This window comes from Myodes glareolus, chromosome 10 (assembly GCF_982192425.1).
Source record: "Myodes glareolus chromosome 10, mMyoGla1.1, whole genome shotgun sequence".
Classification (NCBI taxonomy): Eukaryota; Metazoa; Chordata; class Mammalia; order Rodentia; family Cricetidae; genus Myodes; species Myodes glareolus.
The window spans coordinates 10,352,462-10,374,344 of NC_142035.1; the positions used below are offsets into that span (position 1 = coordinate 10,352,462).

At 50.6% G+C, this 21,883-nt stretch overlaps 1 protein-coding gene across 11 annotated transcripts in view; it reads left to right on the top strand.

The window, feature by feature from the left end:
- The window catches only part of Atp9a (ATPase phospholipid transporting 9A), a 99,381-nt gene that overhangs the window by 51,323 nt on the left and 26,175 nt on the right, over positions 1–21,883 (top strand). For all 11 annotated transcript variants that reach the window (XM_087910956.1, XM_085696976.2, XM_087910951.1 and 8 more), the window contains 6 exons: positions 4,254–4,330; positions 5,499–5,659; positions 6,009–6,151; positions 7,665–7,777; positions 12,592–12,804; positions 20,010–20,171. In XM_087910956.1, the coding sequence (XP_087767082.1) occupies positions 4,254–4,330; positions 5,499–5,659; positions 6,009–6,151; positions 7,665–7,777; positions 12,592–12,804; positions 20,010–20,171 (869 nt within the window). The remainder of the gene's footprint in view (positions 1–4,253; positions 4,331–5,498; positions 5,660–6,008; positions 6,152–7,664; positions 7,778–12,591; positions 12,805–20,009; positions 20,172–21,883) is intronic.

Genomic DNA, 21,883 nt, shown 5'->3' on the forward strand with positions numbered 1-21,883 from the left:
ACACGGTGTCAAATTGTTATATTATAATCCCAGACAAAGGACTCAGTGTTTCCTTCTCATCACCCCTCCCCCATTTCTCTAGCTTGATGAATCTTGTGACTTCTGTAGCACAGACAGGTGAGGATTCTGTGACTCTGGCAGCCAGCGTGCGCTCTTGTACGTGCGTGCGTGCGTGCGTGCGTGTGTGTGTGTGTGTGTGTGTGTCAGTGTGTGTGTGTCAGAGCAGGATGCAGAGGTGAGCACCTCTGGAGACAGGTGTCTCTTTCCTTTGCCACTGTCTTTGTGGTGGTTTGTTTGCACCGGAATCTACAAGGCCCTCAGTTTTCCTGAAGCGAGAGGTTGGTCCTAAGAGTGAGTGGCCTCCAGGGCCTCCTAGGCCTGGACACACATGCCTGTGGCCTGCAGTAGCCTCTGCTTCACAGAGCGTGTGGCTGCCCATGCCCACCCTGCCTGCCCCAGCCCCTGCAGCCTTGCTTGGCTCCTGTTCCTAGTGTTCTCTGCTTTTAGGCCGTTGGTAAGTATTTATGATCATGACAGTTTTCAGTGCTTTGAAGATTGAGCTGAAAAGTAAGATTCTCTTTTCTTTTTAATATTTATTTATGTGAATGTGTGACCAGGTGCCTTTGAAGCCCAAAGGAGGGCATCAGTACCCTGGAACTGGGGTTACAGGCTGCTGTGAGCCGCCTGACGTGGGTGCTGGGAGCCAAGCTTAGGTCCTTTGCAAGAACAGCAGTCTTAACCACTGGCCATCTCTGCAGCCCCAAAGGTTTCCTTTCATCCTTAACAATCTCAGCTCTCCTAGGCCATGACAGGAGGGGCCTCAGTTCAGGCTTAGCCTGGGCTACAGTGAGACCTTGTCTTTAAAAATAAGCAAAAACAAGGCTAGACTTGAGGAGGTAGACCATTAATTCCAACACTGGAGGCAGAGGCAGGGGATCTCTGTGAGTTCTAGGCCAGCCTGGCCTAGATTCTAGGTCTCTCTAGATACTGTCTCAAAAACATAAGCAAAACAAAATCAAGCAATTGGTACCATTGACTGCCTGGGGTTCAGTCATCTTTGTTTTTGCCTTGTTGGTGTTGTGTCCTTTAGACATTTTTTCTGTCATAGTCTTTATATTTTTCTTACTTATTTCTCATTTCTGTTTTTATAAAAACATTTACCAGATGAGGCAGACAGAGAGGGTGCCTGACTCCTTGGCCTGGGAACACAGGTGGTTGTGAGCCGCCACGATGGTGGGAACTGAGTTGGCGCCTCTGCAGGAGCAGCACGCACCACCACGTTGGTGCTGGTGTGGAAGGCAGAGGAAAACTTGGTGGAGTCCCTTCTCTTCTGTGGGATTCAGTCAGGTTGGCAGAGTTGACAGTATGGCGTCGTATCCCTCTGAGCCATCTCACCCACTTCACTGTCGGCCTTTGTTAAGCTTCTGTCCCACACCTCATTCTGTTGCCTGGAAACTGTCAGTCAAAGACTTTGATACAATAGACACCTTACAGAGCTCCGTTACCATCCTCTCGGTCTGGTTTTACAATATAAAATGAAGACATTCATTGGATCACGGAACTGAATCTCAGAGTGGGCAAGCTTCTTGCTTGGGGTCGCACAGCCTCAGAGCGCCATCTCCCGGGAGTAGTCTAGGCAAACTGGAATCTTGTAACACGTGGTCTGTGTTCTTCCTGCATGTGGGGCAGGCAGGCTTTGCTGCTCTGCCTTCAGCAGGCCTGTGTTTGGAGTGAGAGGACTGGACATTTCCTGTTCCTCATCGTCTTCAGGTCTCTGCGTGTCACCCAGTAGACAGTTAGCTGTATTCGGGTTGTAGTGTGAACACAGAATTGAACGCAAAAAATTGACCGTTTCCTTGTGACACTCTACTCAGTCATTGTGCAGGGACTCTTAATGTGTTCCTTGTAGAACCCGCCTCCCCATGCTGGTCAGTCCACTGCCATCAGATGCATATTTAAAGAATAAGAACGCTTGCTAGCATGCACTGAAGGTCCAGTTGCCTTAGTCAGCATCCATCTGCAGAGGATGCAGTTGCTATGACAACTGCTACTTTGGATGGAAATGGAAGGTGTTGGCGAGACTCTTGGTCTGAGCAGTTCCTGTGGTAGCCTGTGTGCTTCAGGGCCCTGAGTTCTAGCTGGTTGCTTCTCAAACTGGGTAGGAAACGGCTAGTTTGTGGGTTGTTCCCCGAGTCTGTGGTGTGGTCTTGTCCTGGCAAATGACCAGCACACAGTTACTCATGGACACTGGGCCATGTCACTGATAATGACCCGTCTGGTATACAGTCTGGCTCATGTGTTCTGACTCTAGATCCATGGTGGGACACTGCATCAATGCTGAGCTGTTGTGAATATTCCTGGGAACCCCTTTTAGAGGCTTAGCTTGTGTCTCTTTGGGTGAAATAAATGGGTTACAAAATAACCCAGCAACCCGGCAGGGTAACTGTCCTCTGGGAGCGCAGTGAAGCGAGGGGGTGGACTGGGGGGACCAGCAGGATCACTGGCTGCAGGGTGCAAGGAGCAGGAAGAGAAAGTGAGGACCCAGAAAGAGGTTAGAAGTTGGATCGTGTGCAGGGCTTTTCCATGAGTGTGTTGTGCTGAACAGTTGTGGCACTAGAGCCATGGATTCGGTGCTGGGCATGTGGCTCAGTCAGTAGAGCCTCCCGAGTGTTTATCTCCCTGGATAACAGCCACACGGAACACGGAGCTGGGGTGCCAAGCTAGTGGAAGCACGGGGTGGTTAGGGCCATTTCAGTGACTCCGCATGTGGCCGGGCTGGAGTGTGGGATGTGTTCTTGGGAGCCACTCTTTTTTACCACCCTCTCCCCAGACTATGAGGGTCCAGGCAGGGCTGAATAGTGTAGGAGAGGAGGAGTGGTCACATAGCCACCTCAGCTTAGCTCAGGCCAGGGTCCCGCTGTCTAACCACCTGCTCCAGCAACAGGCTGAGGGTGGGGTGCCCTCATCCCAGAGCCGACCATCTGCTGAGACTGTGCACAGAGCCCTCCTGCTCTGCCATCTGCTGAGTCTCCCGAGTGAGCGGAGCCTCATTGTGTGTTCTCTGCAGGCATGGCCAAGCACTTTAGACACAAGCCTTTGTCCCATTGCAGCCCCGTGGCGGGCCCTCCTCACAGATGTCTTTAAACCCCTCTGCAGCGGTGGTCCTGTGTGGGAGGGGGAGGGAACGGAGGGTAGGAACTTGCCTTTCCCAGCAGGGAACATGGTGCTCATTTTCAGATTTTCTCAGCAAGGCCAGCCTCTCCTAGAATTAGACTTTCACCTGGGTCCCCTGAGCTGACAAGGTGCATCCCGCCCACCTCTCCCACACCCTCCCTCTGCTGGGTTTCGTTGTGGCATCCTCCACACGACTTAGTGGAGATGGTTCTTGGCCTCCTTATCATCTGGCTCCCTGCATTTAGCATTTTCTCACATGGGAAAAGGGAGAATTACATCTTGACAGTACTGTTAAATTCCCATCAAAACAGACAGTACCGCTTTACCAGCGGGCCACCAGCGTGCAACAAGGTCGCTTTCCGCCTTTCTGCCCAGCACTAGACGATGTCAGCCTTTCCAATTGTTGTCACTGTAGGGAAAATGCTTTTGACAGTTCGCTTGGCTGAGTGTTTTTCTACATACCTTGCTGTTTGCATTCCTTCTATAAGCCATTTTCCCTTAGAGGGAGTGAGGGCTTTGCTTCATGTGTCTGGAGGATGGAGAAGGAGGGGAAGTTCTGAGGAGGAGTTTCCTTCCAAGGGCCAAGTTAGGTAGACATGCCGAAAGCAGTCATGCAAGAGAACGGGCCAGGGACAGAAGGGAGGCAGTTGTAAGTTTCCATGCAGATGAACGTTCTAGTTATTTCTGTATGCTTATAAGGCTAGTGGCACAGGAGATAAGCTCCTACCCACAACTCACCTACCACCAGAGGATGCTGCTTCCGCAGGCCAGCCCTGTCCAGAGCTGGAGGTAACCATAGAAACATTGCATTTTACTGTTGCATGAAGCACATATAGCCCTGCGTGGTTAGTGAAGGCTGCCGTGCATCTGTGAACTAAGGGTCGTCTTCAGCCATTGCCTGGGCTTGTGGCAATGCCACAAGTGGCTCCTGGCACTCTTGTCCTGACTGAGCAGTGTGTGGAAAGGTCCTCAAGCTGCTGGGATAGAGGACTTGTTTATAGACCTGCCGCCCGCCCTCCCTCTCCTCCCTGCTCCCTTCCCTGCCTTCGTGTTCATTTGGACTTGGTCTCTTGTTCCAGGCACTGTTGTCGGTGTTGTTCTGTACACGGGCAGAGAACTGCGGAGTGTCATGAACACCTCCGACCCCAGGAGTAAGGTAGGGGGACTCCAGCTCACATGGGTCCGCGTTGACGATGGGCAGGTGGTGAGGGACTGGGTTTTAAAGCTGCCTTGCACTAACTGATTGTCAGATGAGAGAGATGGGGTGGGGTGGGGGGTGAGGGAAGGAAGAGAGAGAGTGTGGCTTTGAGTGTGCATGTGTAGCCACAGCAGGTGTATGTCCCATGTCCCATCAACATGTCTCCTCTTTTTCTTGCACATCATGGCTGTCCCAGCCCCCTTCCATCTTCATCCTTTTATTTAGAATGTCGCAGGCTGTGTGTGGTGCTACATCCCCACACCCCAGCATTCCCAAGGTGGAGACAGGCAGATTGGGAGTTTAGGGCTATCCTTGTCTACACAGAGAGTTCAAGGTCCTTCTGTGTTACAAGAGGCAAGGTTTTGTTTACAAAACAAAAGAGAACAGAATATCATGAAAAGGTGTGCCATATTGGTACACAGGTGGAGGCCGCTTCCCAGACCTGAGTCAGGTTCACGCCAGCACTGACCTGATCTTTATATGGATTGGTGTCCTTACTGCATTTTCTGACCCAGAAAGACACAGACGTTTGGTTTTGTGTGGCTGGAGTCCTGGGCGCTGTGCATGCTGGAGCAGCGCTCTGCAGCTGAGTTGTGCCCCAGTCCCCAAGGACTCAGCCGTTAGAACGGTGCGCAGGGCCGGCTTTGGGGTGTGGTGGGGGACCAGCGGAGTACGGCTGCAGCAGGGCCGGCTTTGGGGTGTGGTGGGGGACCAGCGGAGTACGGCTGCAGCAGGGCCGGCTTTGGGGTGTGGTGGGGGACCAGCGGAGTACGGCTGCAGCAGGGCTTCCGTGCAGCACGGAGGCCAGCCCAGCACAGCGGCTACTGCCCCGCACAGCGGCTACTGCCCAGCACAGCGGCTACTGCCCAGCACAGCGGCTACTTGCCTTGTGTTTCTGAGTCTGAATCTTGAGTTAGAAGAGACATTGATGATGAGGTGTCTCAGAGCCCTGAGGGCTGTAGGAGCTCAGCCGTAGCTCTTGTTCTTGGATCACTGCTGTAAGGGCAGCACCTTCTGTATCTCACGCCTTACTGGGCAGGGGCTGGGGTGCACGTGTTGAGACCCTCTTTTCACCCCATCTGTGGACTGCACTCCGATCCTCTGCACCCTGTACTCTGTCCCCCAGATTGGCCTGTTTGACCTGGAGGTGAACTGCCTCACCAAGATCCTGTTCGGTGCGCTGGTGGTGGTGTCGCTGGTCATGGTGGCCTTGCAGCACTTCGCTGGCCGCTGGTACCTGCAGATCATCCGCTTTCTGCTCCTATTCTCCAACATCATTCCCATCAGGTGAGCTGGGGGCGGGTGTCAGCGTGCTAAGGGTATCTTTCTCTGCACTCACTCCAGGGTCCTGGTTCTGATGGGATTATAGCTCTGTGCTAGACCCCTTTTCCTGGCAAGGACAAGGCCCTAAGCACCTTTAGCCCTCAGCTGTCTCACTTGTCCAGAGACCAGTAATTAAAAAGGAAAAACTTCCTTTCCTCTACTCCTAAGTGACTTGAATCCATGCAGAATGGCTGTGTGGCCTCTGATGTCTCCTGCTTCTGGGTGGGGTTCTGACTTCATGTGCACAGCACACGTGTGTAGTCTGTGTGGTTTATACATGTCTTGGTGGCCCTTTCCTCTCCTTCCTGCCTAGCTTGCGTGTGAACTTGGACATGGGCAAGATCGTGTACAGCTGGGTGATTCGCAGGGATTCAAAAATCCCCGGGACCGTGGTTCGCTCCAGCACAATTCCTGAACAGCTGGGCAGGATTTCTTACTTGCTCACGGACAAGACAGGTGAGTGCCTCTACAAGGGGCAGAGAGAGGCTGGGTGGGGTCCAGCAGATCTCGGTCCTCTCTCTGGAGCTGGGAGAGGTGGCAGCAGCTGCTTTCTTCCTCGCTGTTGGGTGAAGAGGGAGTGTGTGGTGAGGGTGCTGCTGTCAGCAGACACCTGCAGGGTGCTGCTGTCATGGGAAGTGTGCTTCTCAGTTTATTCCCGCACCAGCCATGTGAGGCAGGAAGGATTTTACAGGCAGGACCAGGAACAGAGAGACAAAGCGTCTGTCAGAGGCACAGAGCTGGCCTCAGCAGGGTTGACCGAGGCAGTCTGGCCATGATCACCTCTGATTCCTGCTTTAACCCCTGCCAGGCTCTGGGCTGACCTCTGGTGGGTCGTATCAAGGACGGGGAGTAGGTGCAGGTGGGAGACCTGGCTGCACACCTTTCTGTCTGTTTGGTGGCTACAGAGTGTGGGAAGCCTGCACAAGGATGGTGGTGGTTGGTGCTTTTGTTGCTATGACAATAAACACGAAAACAGACTTAAAGGAGGAAGGGTTTATTTGGACTCCTGGCCTCAGGTGTTTCATCCCAAGGTAGCAGCCTCCAGTGCTTTAGGTTCTTGGTGAGGCAGGGTGATGCGGTTGCTCTTCACTGACTGGCGGGACGCGGGAGAAAGGGTCTAGGGAGAAGATAACTTCTGTTTCTGTGACCTCTGGCAAGAACGACTTAGGGGAGAAAGGGTTTATTCTGCGTACAGTTCCAGGTCACACTCCATCAGGCAGGGAAGTCAAGGCAGGACCGCTTACTGCTCAGCTGGCTTCCTTCTCTCTGACACTGTTCAGGACTCCTAGCCTAGGGGATGGCACTGCCCGCAGTTGGGCTGTCCCTCCTATATTATGTAATAATCCATACAGTCCCTACAGACATACCCATGGGCCATTTGGTCGAGATGATTCCTCATCAGCATTGTTCCCCGGCTGTCACAGAGTGTGTCCAGCTGACAGACACAGGGTCCCAGGAGGCCCCTCCTCGCTCCCTCACTTCAGCTCAGTGGTAACTCAGCAGAGCTCATCCTTGATGAAGTTAGTGCCCTCATGAGCCGTCACCTCTCCACCGTGCCACCAGCTTGAGCCTTTGGGGCCGTTTTATTTCTGACCCATAACACTCATCAAGTCAACAGAAGCCAGGATTCTGCAAGGACAGAAATGGGAAAGTCCAGCTGTGTCAGCCCCGAGCCCCTGCAATGGGCCCTGTGGGGCTCTGGCGTAGGAGTCATGAGTCTTTGCTCATCTCTCTGTCTATGTTCCTGCTCAGTTCAGGCTGATGGCCCAGTGTGTGCCATGTGGCCCCCTCTTAACTCTGGGGACATTCAAGCACCCTCATTGACAGCCCCAGGGAATAGGCACAGTCTTGGGGTGCTCGTTCAGAAGAGTGGGTCCCTCTCCAGTCTCCTCCACTGGGGAGGCACTGAGGCCAGCAGGTGGCGCTGACTCGGGGAGCAGAAGGAATGCTTGTGGCTCTTGTGTTCCAGGGACCCTGACCCAGAACGAGATGGTGTTCAAGCGGCTGCACCTGGGCACAGTGGCCTATGGCCTCGACTCCATGGACGAAGTACAAAGCCACATCTTCAGTATTTACACCCAGGTAAAGCCTCGCTTTTAACTCATCAGTCAGTGGCTGTACATTTGAATTATTTTTAGCCCAGGCTGGCCACAAATTCATTGCATAGCCATGGATGACCTTGAATTCCTGATCCCCTGCCTGTACTTCCCAAATGTTGGGATTAGAGGCCTGTACCGCCATGTCTGGTTTGGGTTATGCTGGGGAGTTGGCCTCAGGACTTTGTGTATTCTAGGCAAGCCCTCGACCAACTTAGCTGCAGCCTCAGATATCCTGAACACTAAAAAATTGTGTGTGTTCTCTGGCCTTTCACTCACTCACTCACTCATTCATTCATTCATTCATTCATTTGAGACAAGGTCTCACTGTGTAGCTCTGGCTGTTCTGGAACAAACTATGTAGACCAGTCTGGCCTCCAACTCAGAGATCCTCCTGCCTCTACCTCTCAAATGCTGGGTTTAAAGGTGTGCCCCTATGCCCAGCCACTCTGTGTTTTTAAATACCTACTGAGATATACTTTCTACATGCTGAAGGTACAGTTGAGGGACTCTCAGTAAACTAACAGGTCCCCAGAACTGGCTGACTGTGCAGTCTCTTGCTCCTCTAGTAGGAGGGGCTTGCCCTGCTTTGTTTTATTTGTTGAGAAAGGGTCTCACTGTATCCCTGGATACCTGGAGATCACTGTGTAGACCAGGCAAGACTCAAACTTGCTTTGATCCTCCTGCCTCTACCTCCTTATGCTATTCTTTTATGTATGTATGTATGTATGTATGTATTTATTTTTAATGTGGGTTCTGGGGACCAGGTCACCCCCTGAACCATCTCCTTGGCCTCCTTGATCTTCAAGGGTGGTTTGCAGCTCCAAACCATATAATGTGGGTCAAGCTGGAAACCCTGATTGTTGCCCCACTCCTGTTTTAGTGGGTGAACCCAGTGACCCCACAGGACAGAAGCCACCGTGAGCACTGCTGGATGAGGTGAGGCTTGTCCTTGCTCTCGAGAGCCCTGGCGTATAATCTGTAGGCCCCAAGGCAGCGCTCACAAGATGACACATGGGGCACAGGGAGAGAAAGAAGGCCAGTCTGTGTCTGCATGACATTCCACCTCCCAAATTCACACAACACTGACCTCTTCCCCTAAGATTCGCGAGCTTGACCCGGGACCTCTGGGGAATATATCAAGACGGGTGTTTGTCAGGTGCGGTCCTTGACACGTCCTGCAGAAGGACCCGGGATCCTGTCTCTGTTTATCTTCCGTGTGTCCAAGCGCAGACGGAGGTTTACGAGCGCCCAGGTGATGGTGTAAAGAGTGTGATTGTAACTAAACTGGCCTCACAAACAGTGGTCTCAAACATTCTGGAAGGGAAACTCTAGATTATTAATACAAGGCCAAACAAACGGTAAGAAAATGACCAGTTCATCATGAGGTAAAACTCCTACCAGGACAGGGGCTAGGAGGACATCCCCTGGGCTTGAGGATTAATCATTTAACCCTTTGAAGTTTTTTTCACATTTATATTCTTGTGTGAGGGTGTGTACATGGAAGTCAAAGGTAACATGCAGGAGTCAGTTTAGTTCTCATGTCTGCCTTGTGAGTTTTAGGGATTAAAGTCAGGTCGTCAGGGTTGGCAACCCTACCTTTTCCGCTGAGCCATCTTGCTGCCCATCTAACCTTTTAAGGTAGATATATTTAAATACACACATGCATGCAGGCATGCAGGCATGCATGCACACATGAAGGCATGCACACACGTACAAACATTGGTGGTTTTGCCTTTCTCCCTCCATAGGAGGAGTTTCCTCCAGGATAATAAAAACCTCACCCATCTCTGTGGATGCCACATCTGGTTTTGTTTTTTTCTTAGTATTTTTTTTAAGTAAGAAATGTGCAAGGGTTAAAGGGTCTGTGGGGCTGAGGTTGATACGGATGAACATGGTGTCAGGTGAGTGAAACTCTTCCATATGGGATTGTGTGGCTGTCATAGGCCTGGTACAGTGGTCAGTAGGGGTAGGCGTGCACACACACATACATACAGTTTCATGTATGTGGAGGCTGATGATGGCTCAGGCTGATAAAGGCATTTGCCACCAAACCATCCCAGGGATCCAAGAGAGAACCACCTCCCTCCCACAACCATTCTCTGACCACCACATACTACATTGATATGATATGAAAATAATAATAATAAAAGTCTGACATAGTATAGACTGGGCTCCAACTTTTAGCTGAGAATAACCTTGAACTTCTGATCCTCTTGTCTCCACCTCCTGAGTGCTGGGACGACAGATGTGTGCACACCGTCTTTGTGGTACTGGGATTGATCCCAGGACTTCATGTGAGCTGGGTGGATGCTTTCCCAGCTCAGCCCTACTCTCTAGAGGAGTCATTGATTAACAACTGAGATAGTCTCAGCATTCATGGTCATTTCCTCTCCACCCTGAGAGGAAATCCATCTCATCAGGGAAGTGGGGAAGACACCGATGTAGGAAATGGCGGTGACACATGAAGCCAGCCACTGATGACCCTGACCTGCCGTCACCCCACCTTCTGATTGCCTGAGAAGTGGCTTCCCTGGATGGAGAGTCCCTTTGTGGGACTCCCACTGGCCTGGCTCCGTTGGCCTGGCTCGGAATGTGTTTCTTCCAGAGCGCAAGCCCCCACAGCTGTGGGTTGGCCCATCCCAAACTGCAGCAGCAGCAGCGCTGGCCCCTGTGTGCATGGAGCCCGGTTTGCTCTCCATCTTCCTTTACTGACTGAGCCAGCCTGGAACCCCGATATCTGGGAAGTTCCCCCTCCAGAAGTTGTCCCTGGAGGTGCTCTGCTCAGTGGCTCTCCCCAGCCTGTGGTTACTCCGCCCTGCAGTCCCAGCAGTTGCCTTGTGAGAAGCTTCACCATTGACCCCGATCTTAAATAATGATTCAGTCCAGGTGCAGAGCCGTGTGGGCAAAATGAAAACATGTCCTGGCGACGCTGTCACATACATTTAATAGAACGTAAATTACAGGCCACTAGAAACTGTCATCTCTCCAGCAGAGGGGACTTCTTTTAAGCCTTCAGTCCCCTGTATAATTTTAAAGTTAAAAATCTTCATAATTAAAAGCATTTGACTAATGAGCCGTTGAAGTCGGAGTTCTGATCCCTCACTCTAATTATTGTTACCATGTTGTGCCCTTTGACCTGGAAGTGCAACTTGTGTACTCTTGACACCAGAGGTTAACAGAGCAGGAAGTCCGAGCCCTGTGTGTCCCCACAGTGACTAGAATAATTTAGTAATTGTCTAATTACCCAAGGAGCCTAATGCCACTACTAAAAATAGTATTAAAAATTTAATGAATGTCATTTTCTTGTTTCTCAGGCCATCTGTTCTCTGTTTGGGCCAACCACGTGTCTTAGGTGTTAAGCATCACGCGTGGCAAAGTCTCACATGGCTTTTCTCTACACACTTTCAGTGGGATCTAGGACCCCATAAACACTTCTGGCTTCCTGTGCAACTCTGGCAGGCAACTCTTTGTTCAAAACAGTGACTCTGACCGCCCAGCCCAGTGATTTCATATCTATTTGTTTTACACATACCTATTTGTGTGTGTATGTGTGTGTGCGGGGGCACACATGTGGAGGTCAGAGGACAACTTTGAGGGGTCTTTTTGTGCTGTCTGTGGGTCCTGGGGGTCAAGCCTGGTTTGTCAGACTTAATGTCAAGTGCCTTGACCCACAGAGCTGTCTGTCCAGGCCTTAATATTTATTTTTCTTAGAAATGGAGGAAAGGGCTGGAGAGATGGCTCAGTAGTGAAGATTAGTAACTGCTCTTCCAGAGGTCCTGAGTTCAATTCCCAGCACCCACATGGCTCACCACCATCTGTAATGGGATCTGATGCCCTTTTCTGGCCTGCCTGAAGACAGGTCGCTCATATACATAAAACAAATATTTCTGAAAAAAGAAATGGAGGAAAAATATGTTGAGAACTCCCCCTACCCCTTCCTCAGGAATTGTTTGCTTATTTACCAACTGGTAGTGGGTCTCACGTAGCCCAGGCTAACCTCCTTGTATTTCTGGTCCTCCTACCTCTCCTCCAGTGATGGGTGACAGGTGTGTCATGCCGTATTTTATGGCTGTCAGGAGCTTGCTGGGCGATTGCTCTGTGAACCGTGCCATTCCTCCAAGCAGAATGGTACTCGGTTTTCCCGTTTGTTCAGCAGCATCTCTCCTGCCAGGCACTGCTGACCGCTAGGCACACAGTGATGAGTAGCGCCCACTGTCAGCCTGTGCTCTTGGAGGCCAGGGGCGGGAAATCACCATGTGAACAAGCCAGGCTTAGGTAATGAAGACATCAAGACGTAGTGGAGGGGCGAGCCTGAGTTGTCATGAGGGAGTGAGTGGGCTGAGAGGATTAAGGATTTCAGGGGTCTCTCTGAGTTCACCTCCAAGTAGAAGTCTGTGTGGTGAGACTGAGCCAACCATTCTTACAGAAATCCAGAAGGACCAGGATCCCAGGCAGTGTGAGTGGGAGGAAGATGATGTGGGAGCTCGTGGAGCTTGGCAGTGGTCAACCCGATGGGCCTTGCACTGAGGAAGAGGACTTGGATTTTACCTGACTGCTGAGCCGGGGACCCATGGGATGTCTGTGTTTATGTTCGTGTCTCCCACAATCACCTTCCACCTTACTTGTTTGCTCTCTGGTGTTTTATCTGGTAACTGAACCCAGGCCCTCGAGCATGGATAAGCCAAGGAGTCCTGTGTGCCGAACTATAGGAGGAAAACACTAACCGCCATTACCGTGACATAATGTCCAGACCCCTGGTCTTTCTGCTCAACTTCTTTGTATTTTCCTTTCCTTTAGCAATCCCAGGAGCCACCAGCTCAGAAGGGCCCCACGGTCACCACCAAGGTACGAAGGACCATGAGCAGCCGTGTACATGAGGCTGTGAAGGCCATTGCGCTGTGCCACAACGTGACACCTGTGTACGAGTCCAACGGCGTGACAGACCAGGCCGAGGCTGAGAAGCAGTTTGAGGACTCGTGTCGTGTGTACCAGGCATCCAGCCCAGATGAGGTAACCTTGGGGAGGGCCCAGCCATACTGCCATTCCTGCAGGTCAGCAAGGGTCGGACACAGCTGTGTGGCCCTGACTGCTCATGGTCTAGACCTTGCCTTTTTTATTCCCTCCGTCCTGCCCACAAAACTTGGCATCTGATTATAGAAAGTTTTTGTTTTATTTTTGTTTGTTTGTGGGTTTTTTTTGTTTGTTCGTTTTTTTTGGGGGGGGGGACAGTGTCTCGCGTAGACCGGGCTAGGCCCTCAAAATACCAGGGCTCTGTGGCTCATGGTGGCTGTGATGTGGCGCCATGTAGCCTTTTCTGAGCTCACAGGCACAGGGATACCAGGAGATCTCATTCCAGACCTGTCTCTTCCTTTTTTGAGAAAAATTTGTCCCTGGGGGAGACTTTCTTGTTAATGGTGTGGTGCTGTGGGGTAGCTCAACCCAAAATCCTTGGTCAACATGGCCACTGATATTCAAGCCAGGTGTCTTACAAGTGAAATGTGGCAACTCTTAACTTGTGAACTGGGGGTCCTGTGTAAGTGGAGGGCAGACAGGGAGGCGGGGCTGGGTTCTCTGCTCAGCTGTCGTAAGTGTACATGATTTCTTCTTTGCTCCATCAGGCTTAGCCATTGCGTCTTGTTTTCTTTTAGGAATGGAATTGGGACCCTTCGGGGTTTGGGCTGTGAGAAAGAATGGTATTTTTTTTGCAAGTTAGTGACTGGGGACCAGGAACATGTGTAGACATGTGATGACGTCAGAGTTTGAGATACTGATGCTCGGCACAGTGTCTGCACGCTGGCTGTGGGCTGTGCCTGGCCAGCTGTGAAGAAGCATCCTCTCTCTGCTGAGCCTCATTGTGTCTGTTTTGGGGCTGTTGAGGGATGTGTGTGTGTGTGTGTATGTTCTGTGGTTTGATCTTTCACAGATGCTGTGGTTTGAAGGCTTCCCCACATAGAGGAGATGCTGTATTTCATTGTCTGTTCTTCTAAATGAGATTTGCTTTGTCTTGTTTAAGTTTCTGATTTGTGATTAAAAACAAAAAAAAAGGATGTTTTTTTTCTTGTCTCTGGAGTCTTCAACAGTTCAGAAGGATCTGATACTTAAAATTTTGTTTATTGCATTTGCTTATGATGTGGGATGGCCCATATGTATGCTGTGAATATGTTTTATTACCATTGGTTAATAAAGAAGCTGCTTTGGCCTATGGCAGGACAGAATATAACTAGGCAGGAAATCCAAACAGAGAGAGAGAAAGAAGGTGGGAGGCAGAGAGACACCAGCAGCCACTAGAGAGAGGAGTAAGATGCCAGAGGATCACCAGTAAACCCCAGGGCACGTGGTGATACACAGGTTATTAGAAATGGCTTAATTTGTATGTAGAGCTAGCCAGTAAGAAACCTGAGCCATTAGCCAAATAATTATAATTAATATTAAGCCTCCAAATAGTTATTTCATAAGTGGTTGCATGGACCAGCAGGCGGGATAGAAACCAGTCCAGTAGGACTGGGCAAGACAGAGCAGAGTTTCCAGCTACATACTTACATGTGTGTGTTCATATGTGCCATGGTGCATATGTGGAGATCAGAGGACAACTTCCAAGAGTTAATTTCTTCCTTTTTCTGCTGAACTATCTTCCCAGCCTTCTATTTACTTAATTAAAACCTTTTTATTATTTGTGTATCTGTATGGGATGAGCTGTGGTGCACGTGTAAGTCCAGAACATAACCTCTGGGAGCTGTTTTCTCTCCTACAGTGTTGTAGGATTGGACTCGAATCGCCAGGTTTACACAGCAAGGCTTTGCCCGCTGTGCCTTCTCACTGCCCTGCCCGTTCTTAAAGAACAACTTTATTAGCTCTTCAGTGCAGTTCATGTCTTTAGTATACTTAGGTAAGAAGAGAAAAATGATCTGTAACTCACAAAGGCTGTAGCCACTGATAATACTGTGTACATCTGACTTCTACACAAAATACCAGCGTGTTTATGTAAACATGCCACACAGGAAGCAGGCTTGCTGCACAAGCGAGATCTTTGAGAAAGCCCTACTGTTTTGATTCCTTGGGGGATTCCATTTGAACTTGGCTGGGTCCCTTTGAAATTCACCGTCAACCAAGCCTGTAGAAGCCCAAGGTTAGCTTGCTGGAGCACTGAGGTGCACTGGGGAGCACTGGCAGTAGGCTGCAGTCCCTGGGCGACTGGAGTGACCGCCACTTCTTCTTGTCAAAGAAGCAGGATTTCTGAAATTTGTTGCCAGTGCATGGTCAGCCCTGGACGTCTGCGTTCTGCTATAGATTTATAGCCTCAGGGTCTGGGCCCTCCTGCCCTCTACTGTAAAACCAGAACTAGGAAAATAAATATCTGCTCCATTTATGCTCAGCTTCCAGCTCAGTGGCTTTTTCTCTTTTTGGTGCACGTGGCAGCCCTGGGGGTGTGGGGAGGGGCATAACAATGGCAAAACTTTCTTTTTTGAGAAAGGGTCTCACCAGTGTAGCCCTGGCTAACCTTGAACTCATTCTGTAAATCAGGGTGGCCTCGAACTCACAGAGATCCTCCTGCCTCTGCACCCTAGTGCTGTGATCAAAGGTGTGCACCACCACATTAAGCCATTTCACAACTTTTAAAGTATCGTTTCATTTTGCTGTCAGAAGTCAAGGAGTGCTGTTGTCCTAGCATCTGGGGTCCACCCTGCCGTTCTGACTTTTCCATGCAGCTAAATTGGCAGGCTGCTTTCCTCACGTGCCCTGGGTTCCATCTCCAGCTCCTTGGAAACAGTGTGGTGGCACTTGCCTGTGATCACTTGGGAGACACAGGCAGAAGGAGCAGAAGTTCAAGGTCATCCTTGGCTACCTAGCACGCCTGTGGCTAGCTAGCCTGTGCTACAGGCATTGTTCCTCTCTGAACCATTTCCCCAGGCTCCTTTTCTGAGCACTGATGAAGATTTCCATATGTGACCCCGTGGGAGGTCAGCACCAGATTGGAGGCTCTCAAAACGCCATGTGATGTGACCTTTGGGTCACATGTATAAAGTGTGTGTGAAACTTGAAGGACTGTCTTGTTGACACGTGCCTCCTGTTCCCAGGGTATCTCGTTGTATATATACCAGTATCCCCAAACCTGAAATCCAAAATACTGTGTTTTTGAACATTTTGATTGAGAGACAATCCTCCTGAGTTTATCATGAGTGTAATCCTCCTTCCTCCAATGGCAGTATCTTGTATTACCCACTTCTTTGTTATTTTAATTTTATTTGGATGCTTTCCCTGTAGTAGGCAGGAGAGGGTGTCAGATCCCTTGCAACAAATGGTTGTGAGTGGCCATATTGGTGCTGGGAACTGAACCTCTGGAAGAGCAGCCAGTGCTCTTAACCACTGAGCCATCTCTCCAGTCCCTACCAACTTCTTCCTTCCTTCCTTCCTTCCTTCCTTCCTTCCTTCCTTCCTTCCTTCCTTCCTTCCTTCCTTCCATGATTTTTTAAGATTTATTTATTTATTATGTATACAGTGTTCTGTCTGTCTTTATGCTTGCTGGCCAGAAGAGGGCACCAGATCTCATTACAGATGGTTGTGAGCCACCATGTGGTTGCTGGGAATTGAACTCAGAACCTCTGGAAGAGCAGTCAGTGCTCTTAATCTCTGAGCTGTCTCTCCAGCCCCTCTTTTCTTTTCTCTTTTCTTTTCTTTTTTCTTTTCTCTTTTCTTTTCTTTTCCTTTCCTTTCTTTTTCCCTTTCCTCTCCTCTCCTCTTCCTCTTCCTCCTCCTCCTCTTCTTCTCTTCTTTGTGTTTTGAGACAGGGTTTATCTGTGTAGACCAATTGTCCTGGAACTCACTCTGTAGACCAGGCTGACCTCAGACCAGGAGATCCACCTGCTTCTGCCTCTCCTGCATCTCCAGTGCTGGGACTAAAGGCATACATCACCACCACCCACCTAAGTTTTTTTTTTTTTTTAAATTACACTTATTTATGTCTGTATGGTTTACGAACATACTGTGGTGGACACGTGGAGGTCAGGGTTCAAGTTATGGGCGTCAGTTCTCTCTCCAGAGATTGAACTCGGGTCAGCAGGCCTTTGTGGCAGGTGCCTTAACTGCTCAGCCATCTAACATGCCCGAGGAATTACTGATTTCACCCCTACCCCTCAGGGGTTCCTGGTGGTCGAACTAAGGGCTCCTGAATCCAAGGCAGGAGTTCTTCCATTGAATCATATCCCCAGCCCCATCCTTCTTTTTTGAGGCAGGATTTCATGTAGCCTAGGCTGGCCACAAACTTTCCATGTAGCAAAGGATGACCCTAAACTTTGAATCCTTGTGCCTCCACTTCCCAAGTGCTAGGGTTATAGATATATATTACCACCATGCCTGGTTAACCTGGTGCTGGGGACGGAACTCAGGACTTCAGGCATGCTGGGCAAGCACTCTGTCAGCAAGGCATGTCCTCCGTCACTCGTCCCCCTGCTGGTAACCATCCATGAGCAGAGTATACTAAGGCTGCACACTGTGGTGTAGACACAGCTTTGATTATTTCTCTTTTTCGAGCTTCTCATTGGTGAGGTCTCCCACTCAGGACCGTCATGACGATGCCTCATGCGGCTCTGCGCATCCGTGACTGTGTGGCTGGCTGTGCAGGGTCTCATTTGTCTTGCTTTGCACTCTCAGCTTGTTTCTGTGTGAAAACGTGAGAAGCTTCGGGTGACTTTTCCCCTGAGTAGAGAAGAGGCAGCTGTCTGGCAGGCCTGCCCTGGCTCTGAGAAGTCTTTTCCGGTCACTCACACCCTAAATGCTTTCTTGTTCCCTGAGCCCAAGCTGCAGGCCCTGGGGACAGTGACAGCACTCAGGCGTGTCACAGCCGAACTGGGGATAGAGTGTTGTATCAGAAAGGCTTTCTAGGGTGTGTGCTTACCCACAGGGTGAGGCCAAAAGTCAAGGGATTCAGGGGAAACATTCCGTATCAGCTGGTTATGACGGCCTTATAGACTCAGGCATGTCATTTCTTTGTCTTTTTTTTTCTTTCTTTCTGGTTTGGTTTTCTGGAACAGGGTTTCTTGGCTGTTCTGGAGCTAGCTCTGTAGACAAGACTGACCTTGAACTCACAGAGATCTCCCTGTCTCTGCCTCCAAAGTGCTGAGATTAAAGGCCTGTGCCACTGCCACTGCCCGGTTAGGCATGCCTTTTCTAAATGACTTGGTACTTGAAGCTTGAGGTAAGGTCTGGAGGTTGAGTGTTGAGTCCCTGAAACCTGGATCCTCTTTGTTCCAGCCACTGACCCTGAAGGTAGCAGGCTGTTTTGTTATTGCATGCTGTCTCTAAATTTTACTTTGAAGCAGCACTTTAAAACCTCTCTATTTTTCATGAAGATAAGCTTCTATTGAAAAAGATGAAGATATATTTCAGATGTAGAAAAACTTAGCTGCAGCTGGCTAAGTTGCTTCAGCTGTCCACTGGCAGCTGCCTCAGTTTACCCCTGGACCAGGCATGCATGCTTTATTCCTGCCTGCTCAGCCCCTGCTGACATTGGAACCTGCAGCCACCACATGACTGTGGTTGGTTGTGTTTCCTGAGAGGGGAAGGGATCCCTCAGGCCTGTGGTAGATTTATAACCCAGAAAGGCAGCTTTGGGCCAGCTCCTCTATGAGCCCCCAGGGGTTTGTCTTACTGAAGACCACCAAGGAGCCTGTGGGATGAAATGTCAAATATCCTGCAGAGCCCGTGCTTTCTTTATTAACATGGGGGCATTGCTCCCGAGTGTGGCCTGGCCTGTTCCTCAAGCACACAGGCCCAGGTGCACATATTGATCAGAGTTCTCCAGAGGAACTGAACTGACAGAATGGGTTTATATATGTAAAGGGGGTTTATTAGAAGATCTTACAGGCCATGGTCCAGCTAGTCCAACAATGGCTGTCTACCAACAGAAGGTTCGAGAGCCCAGTAATTTCTCAGTCTATGAGGCTACATGTCTAGCTGCTCTTCAGTAGGTTCTGGAATCCTGAAGAGGTGGGTGCTAATGCCAGTGAGAGCAAGCAGATGAGAACAAGCTTCCTTCTTCCACATCCTTTATCCAGGCTGCCAGAGGAAGGTGTGACCCAGGTTAAAGGTGGATCGTCCCACCTCGAAAGACCCAGATTAGAAGTGAGTCTTCTAATTTCAAATGATTTAATTACAAAAAAAGATTTCCTCAGCTGGCAGTGGGGGTGCACGCCTTTGATCCCAGCGCTCAGGAGGCAGAGGCAGACCAATCTCTGTGAGCTTTTGGCTAGTCAGGGCTACACAGAGAATCCCTGCCTCAAAGACCAAAACAAACAACAAACAAATTCCTCACAGGTATGCCAAGCCCCCTGGGTTTTAGTCAATTCCAGATGTTGACAGTCAATAGTTGTCAGACTGTACTTCCTTGGTTGCTGGCTCCTTCCCCATCTTATAAGTCCTCAGTGTCAGTGGAGCTCAGTCCCTGACCACAGCCTTAAAAGGTTGTGGGTCCTTTGGGAGAACCTCAGTGTGAACACTTACCCAGCTGTGCCCACCATCCATACCCATGGAAAGGGACTTTTTCCCAGGCCCCAGGGACAGGGACTCGGGCCTCTTGTTCTGTCAACTTTGTAATGGTAACAGTAGGTCCCAGCGACACAGGCTTATGTTATTCAGGAAGGCCTGGCTTCTGACTGGCCTGGGATTGGCATTCTCCCTTGGGTCGCTAAAGTGGATCCAGCCTGCCTAAGGCTGGGGAGACCTCAGTGGCCCTCCAGGAATAGAGTGTCCTGGGCCTTTGACCTAGGCAGATGAGGGTTGCCTCCTGGCCTGGCCCTGGCCACTTCTCAGCTCCATCGCTGGTGGGCAGTCCCACGACCTCCTGGGAGTCTGAGTTCCTGGCTGTGCAGTGTAATCACCATCAGCTGTCAGCAGCGCCTTCCCAGCTGCGGTAGCCACAAATGCCCCACAGGCTGCTGCAAGCCCTTCCCTCCCCTCTAATGGGGGAGCAGTTTACAGAATCACCCACTAAAGACTAGACTATATCTAAAGGAGAGTGTGCCCAGCTAAGGTAAGGGAGAGCCAGGGATGAAGACTTGGTGCACAGTCTTTCAGAGGGATCTGTGGTTTCAGGGTCTCTGCCATACGCCCGTGGTGTGAGGCTGCTTTCGGGCCTGCCAGACAGCCCCTTCTGCCTCCATCTCCTCTTTCTCAGCGTTCATGTGCAGGGTGTCTGATGTCCCACACTCCATTTCCTCCAGGTGGCCCTGGTCCAGTGGACAGAAAGCGTGGGATTGACCCTGGTGGGCCGAGACCAGTCCTCCATGCAGCTGAGGACCCCTGGCGACCAGATCTTGAATCTCACCATCCTGCAGGTCTTCCCCTTCACCTATGAGAGCAAACGGATGGGCATCATCGTGAGGGTGAGTGGAGTCCTCCCCTGCCCCTCTGTCTTCCCCCCGCCCCTCAGCGTCCTCCTCCTGCCCCTCAGCGTCCTCCTCCTGCCCCTCGGCGTCCTCCTCCTGCCCCTCATTGTCCTCTTCCTGCCCCTCAGCATCCTCTCCTGCCCACCCCCCCCAGTATCCTCCCCTGCCCTGAAGAGTATGCATCAGGGATCCTTACACCTTGCTGGGGCCTCATTACTGTCACTCAGACTAGTGAGGGAGTGTGATTCCGAGTAGGAGGGAAATGGGTTCCACCAGTGGACACACCCGGGTCAGCCTGGTGAGCTTGGCTTTCAAGCAGTGAATATATGTCAGGCAGCTCTCAGTAGATCATTTCTCATTCTCAGTCTCTTAAAAAATTACATTTTTGTTTATTTAGCATATATCAGCAGGAGCCAGGGAGTAATATACTCTTTGTGTGTGTGTGTGTGTGTGTGTGTGTGAGAGAGAGAGAGAGAGAGAGAGAGAGAGAGAGAGAATATGTCAGAGGACAACTTGAAGAGTCCGTTCTCTCCTACCATGTAGATTCCAGGACTCAAAATCACCCAATCAGACTTAGCAGCAAACACCTTAACCTGCTGAGCCATATTGTTGGTTCTCTCACTTTTCATATTTCTCTCTCTCTCTCTCTTTCTCTCTCTCTCTCTCTTGTATGGGAGTTGAACCCAAGTCTTGCACATACTAAGCAAGTCACACGCCCAGTTCCTCCTATTCTTTAGAAACATTATTGTTTGTAAGTATGTGTGCATGTCTGTGTGGGTGTATGCCCATGTGTGCAGGTGCCCATGGAGGCTAGAAGGTGTCAGATCCGCTGGGGCTGGGGTTACAGGTGGTTATAAGCTGCCTGGCATGGGTGCTGGGATCTGGGAAGAGCGGGAAGTGTTTGCAACTGCCAAGCCATTCCTCCAGCCTGCCACCTGTACTTCGTAGCTCAGACCCACATAGCAGTCAGGTGTGGTGGCTCCCACTTGATGTCTCAGAGCTGGGAGTAAACAGGGAGGTCCCTGTCAATTCCAGTCTAGCCTGTGCTACAGAGTGAGCCCAGTCTCCAAAGAACAAAAGCACCATAAAAACATTCACAAAACATAAAATAGCCATTAGAAAAGGGAACCATTTAAAAGTTGCTGTGAGTCTGGACACTTGGCTCCCACTGATGGTGGAATTTTAGATGCTTCTGGGACCTTCAGGAGGTGGATCCTCACTGGGGGATGTGGGTCCCTGGGGGCAGGTTTGAGAGTCCTAGCCCAGCCTACTTCCTCTTCACTCAGGTTCCTGAGTGTGGAGGCAATGTGACCAATTGCCTCCCTTTCCTGTCACCATGCCTTATCCCCTATGCTGGGCCAGAAGATGCTTCCCCTCCCGCCTCTCCCCTCCCTGCCTGAAGGTGCTTCTTTTCAGGTCTGGTTGTAGCATAGAGGAAGTGACGACCTGGGCTGGTGCAGCCTCGTTTGCTCGCTTCCACTGCTGTGTAGACTCTGTCACAGCCAGAGACAGCTCTTCAGGGCTGGTGAAACGCTTGCCACTGAGCCCAAGGACCTGAGTCTGACCATAGGACCCACGCTGGGGAAGGAGAGATAGGACTCTGAGCTCCACACCTGTGCTGTGACATGTACGTTCATGCGCACACACAGAATAAGTGAAAATGTGGTAGAAAACAGACTGGAGAGATGCTCAGTGGCTAAGAGCTCTGG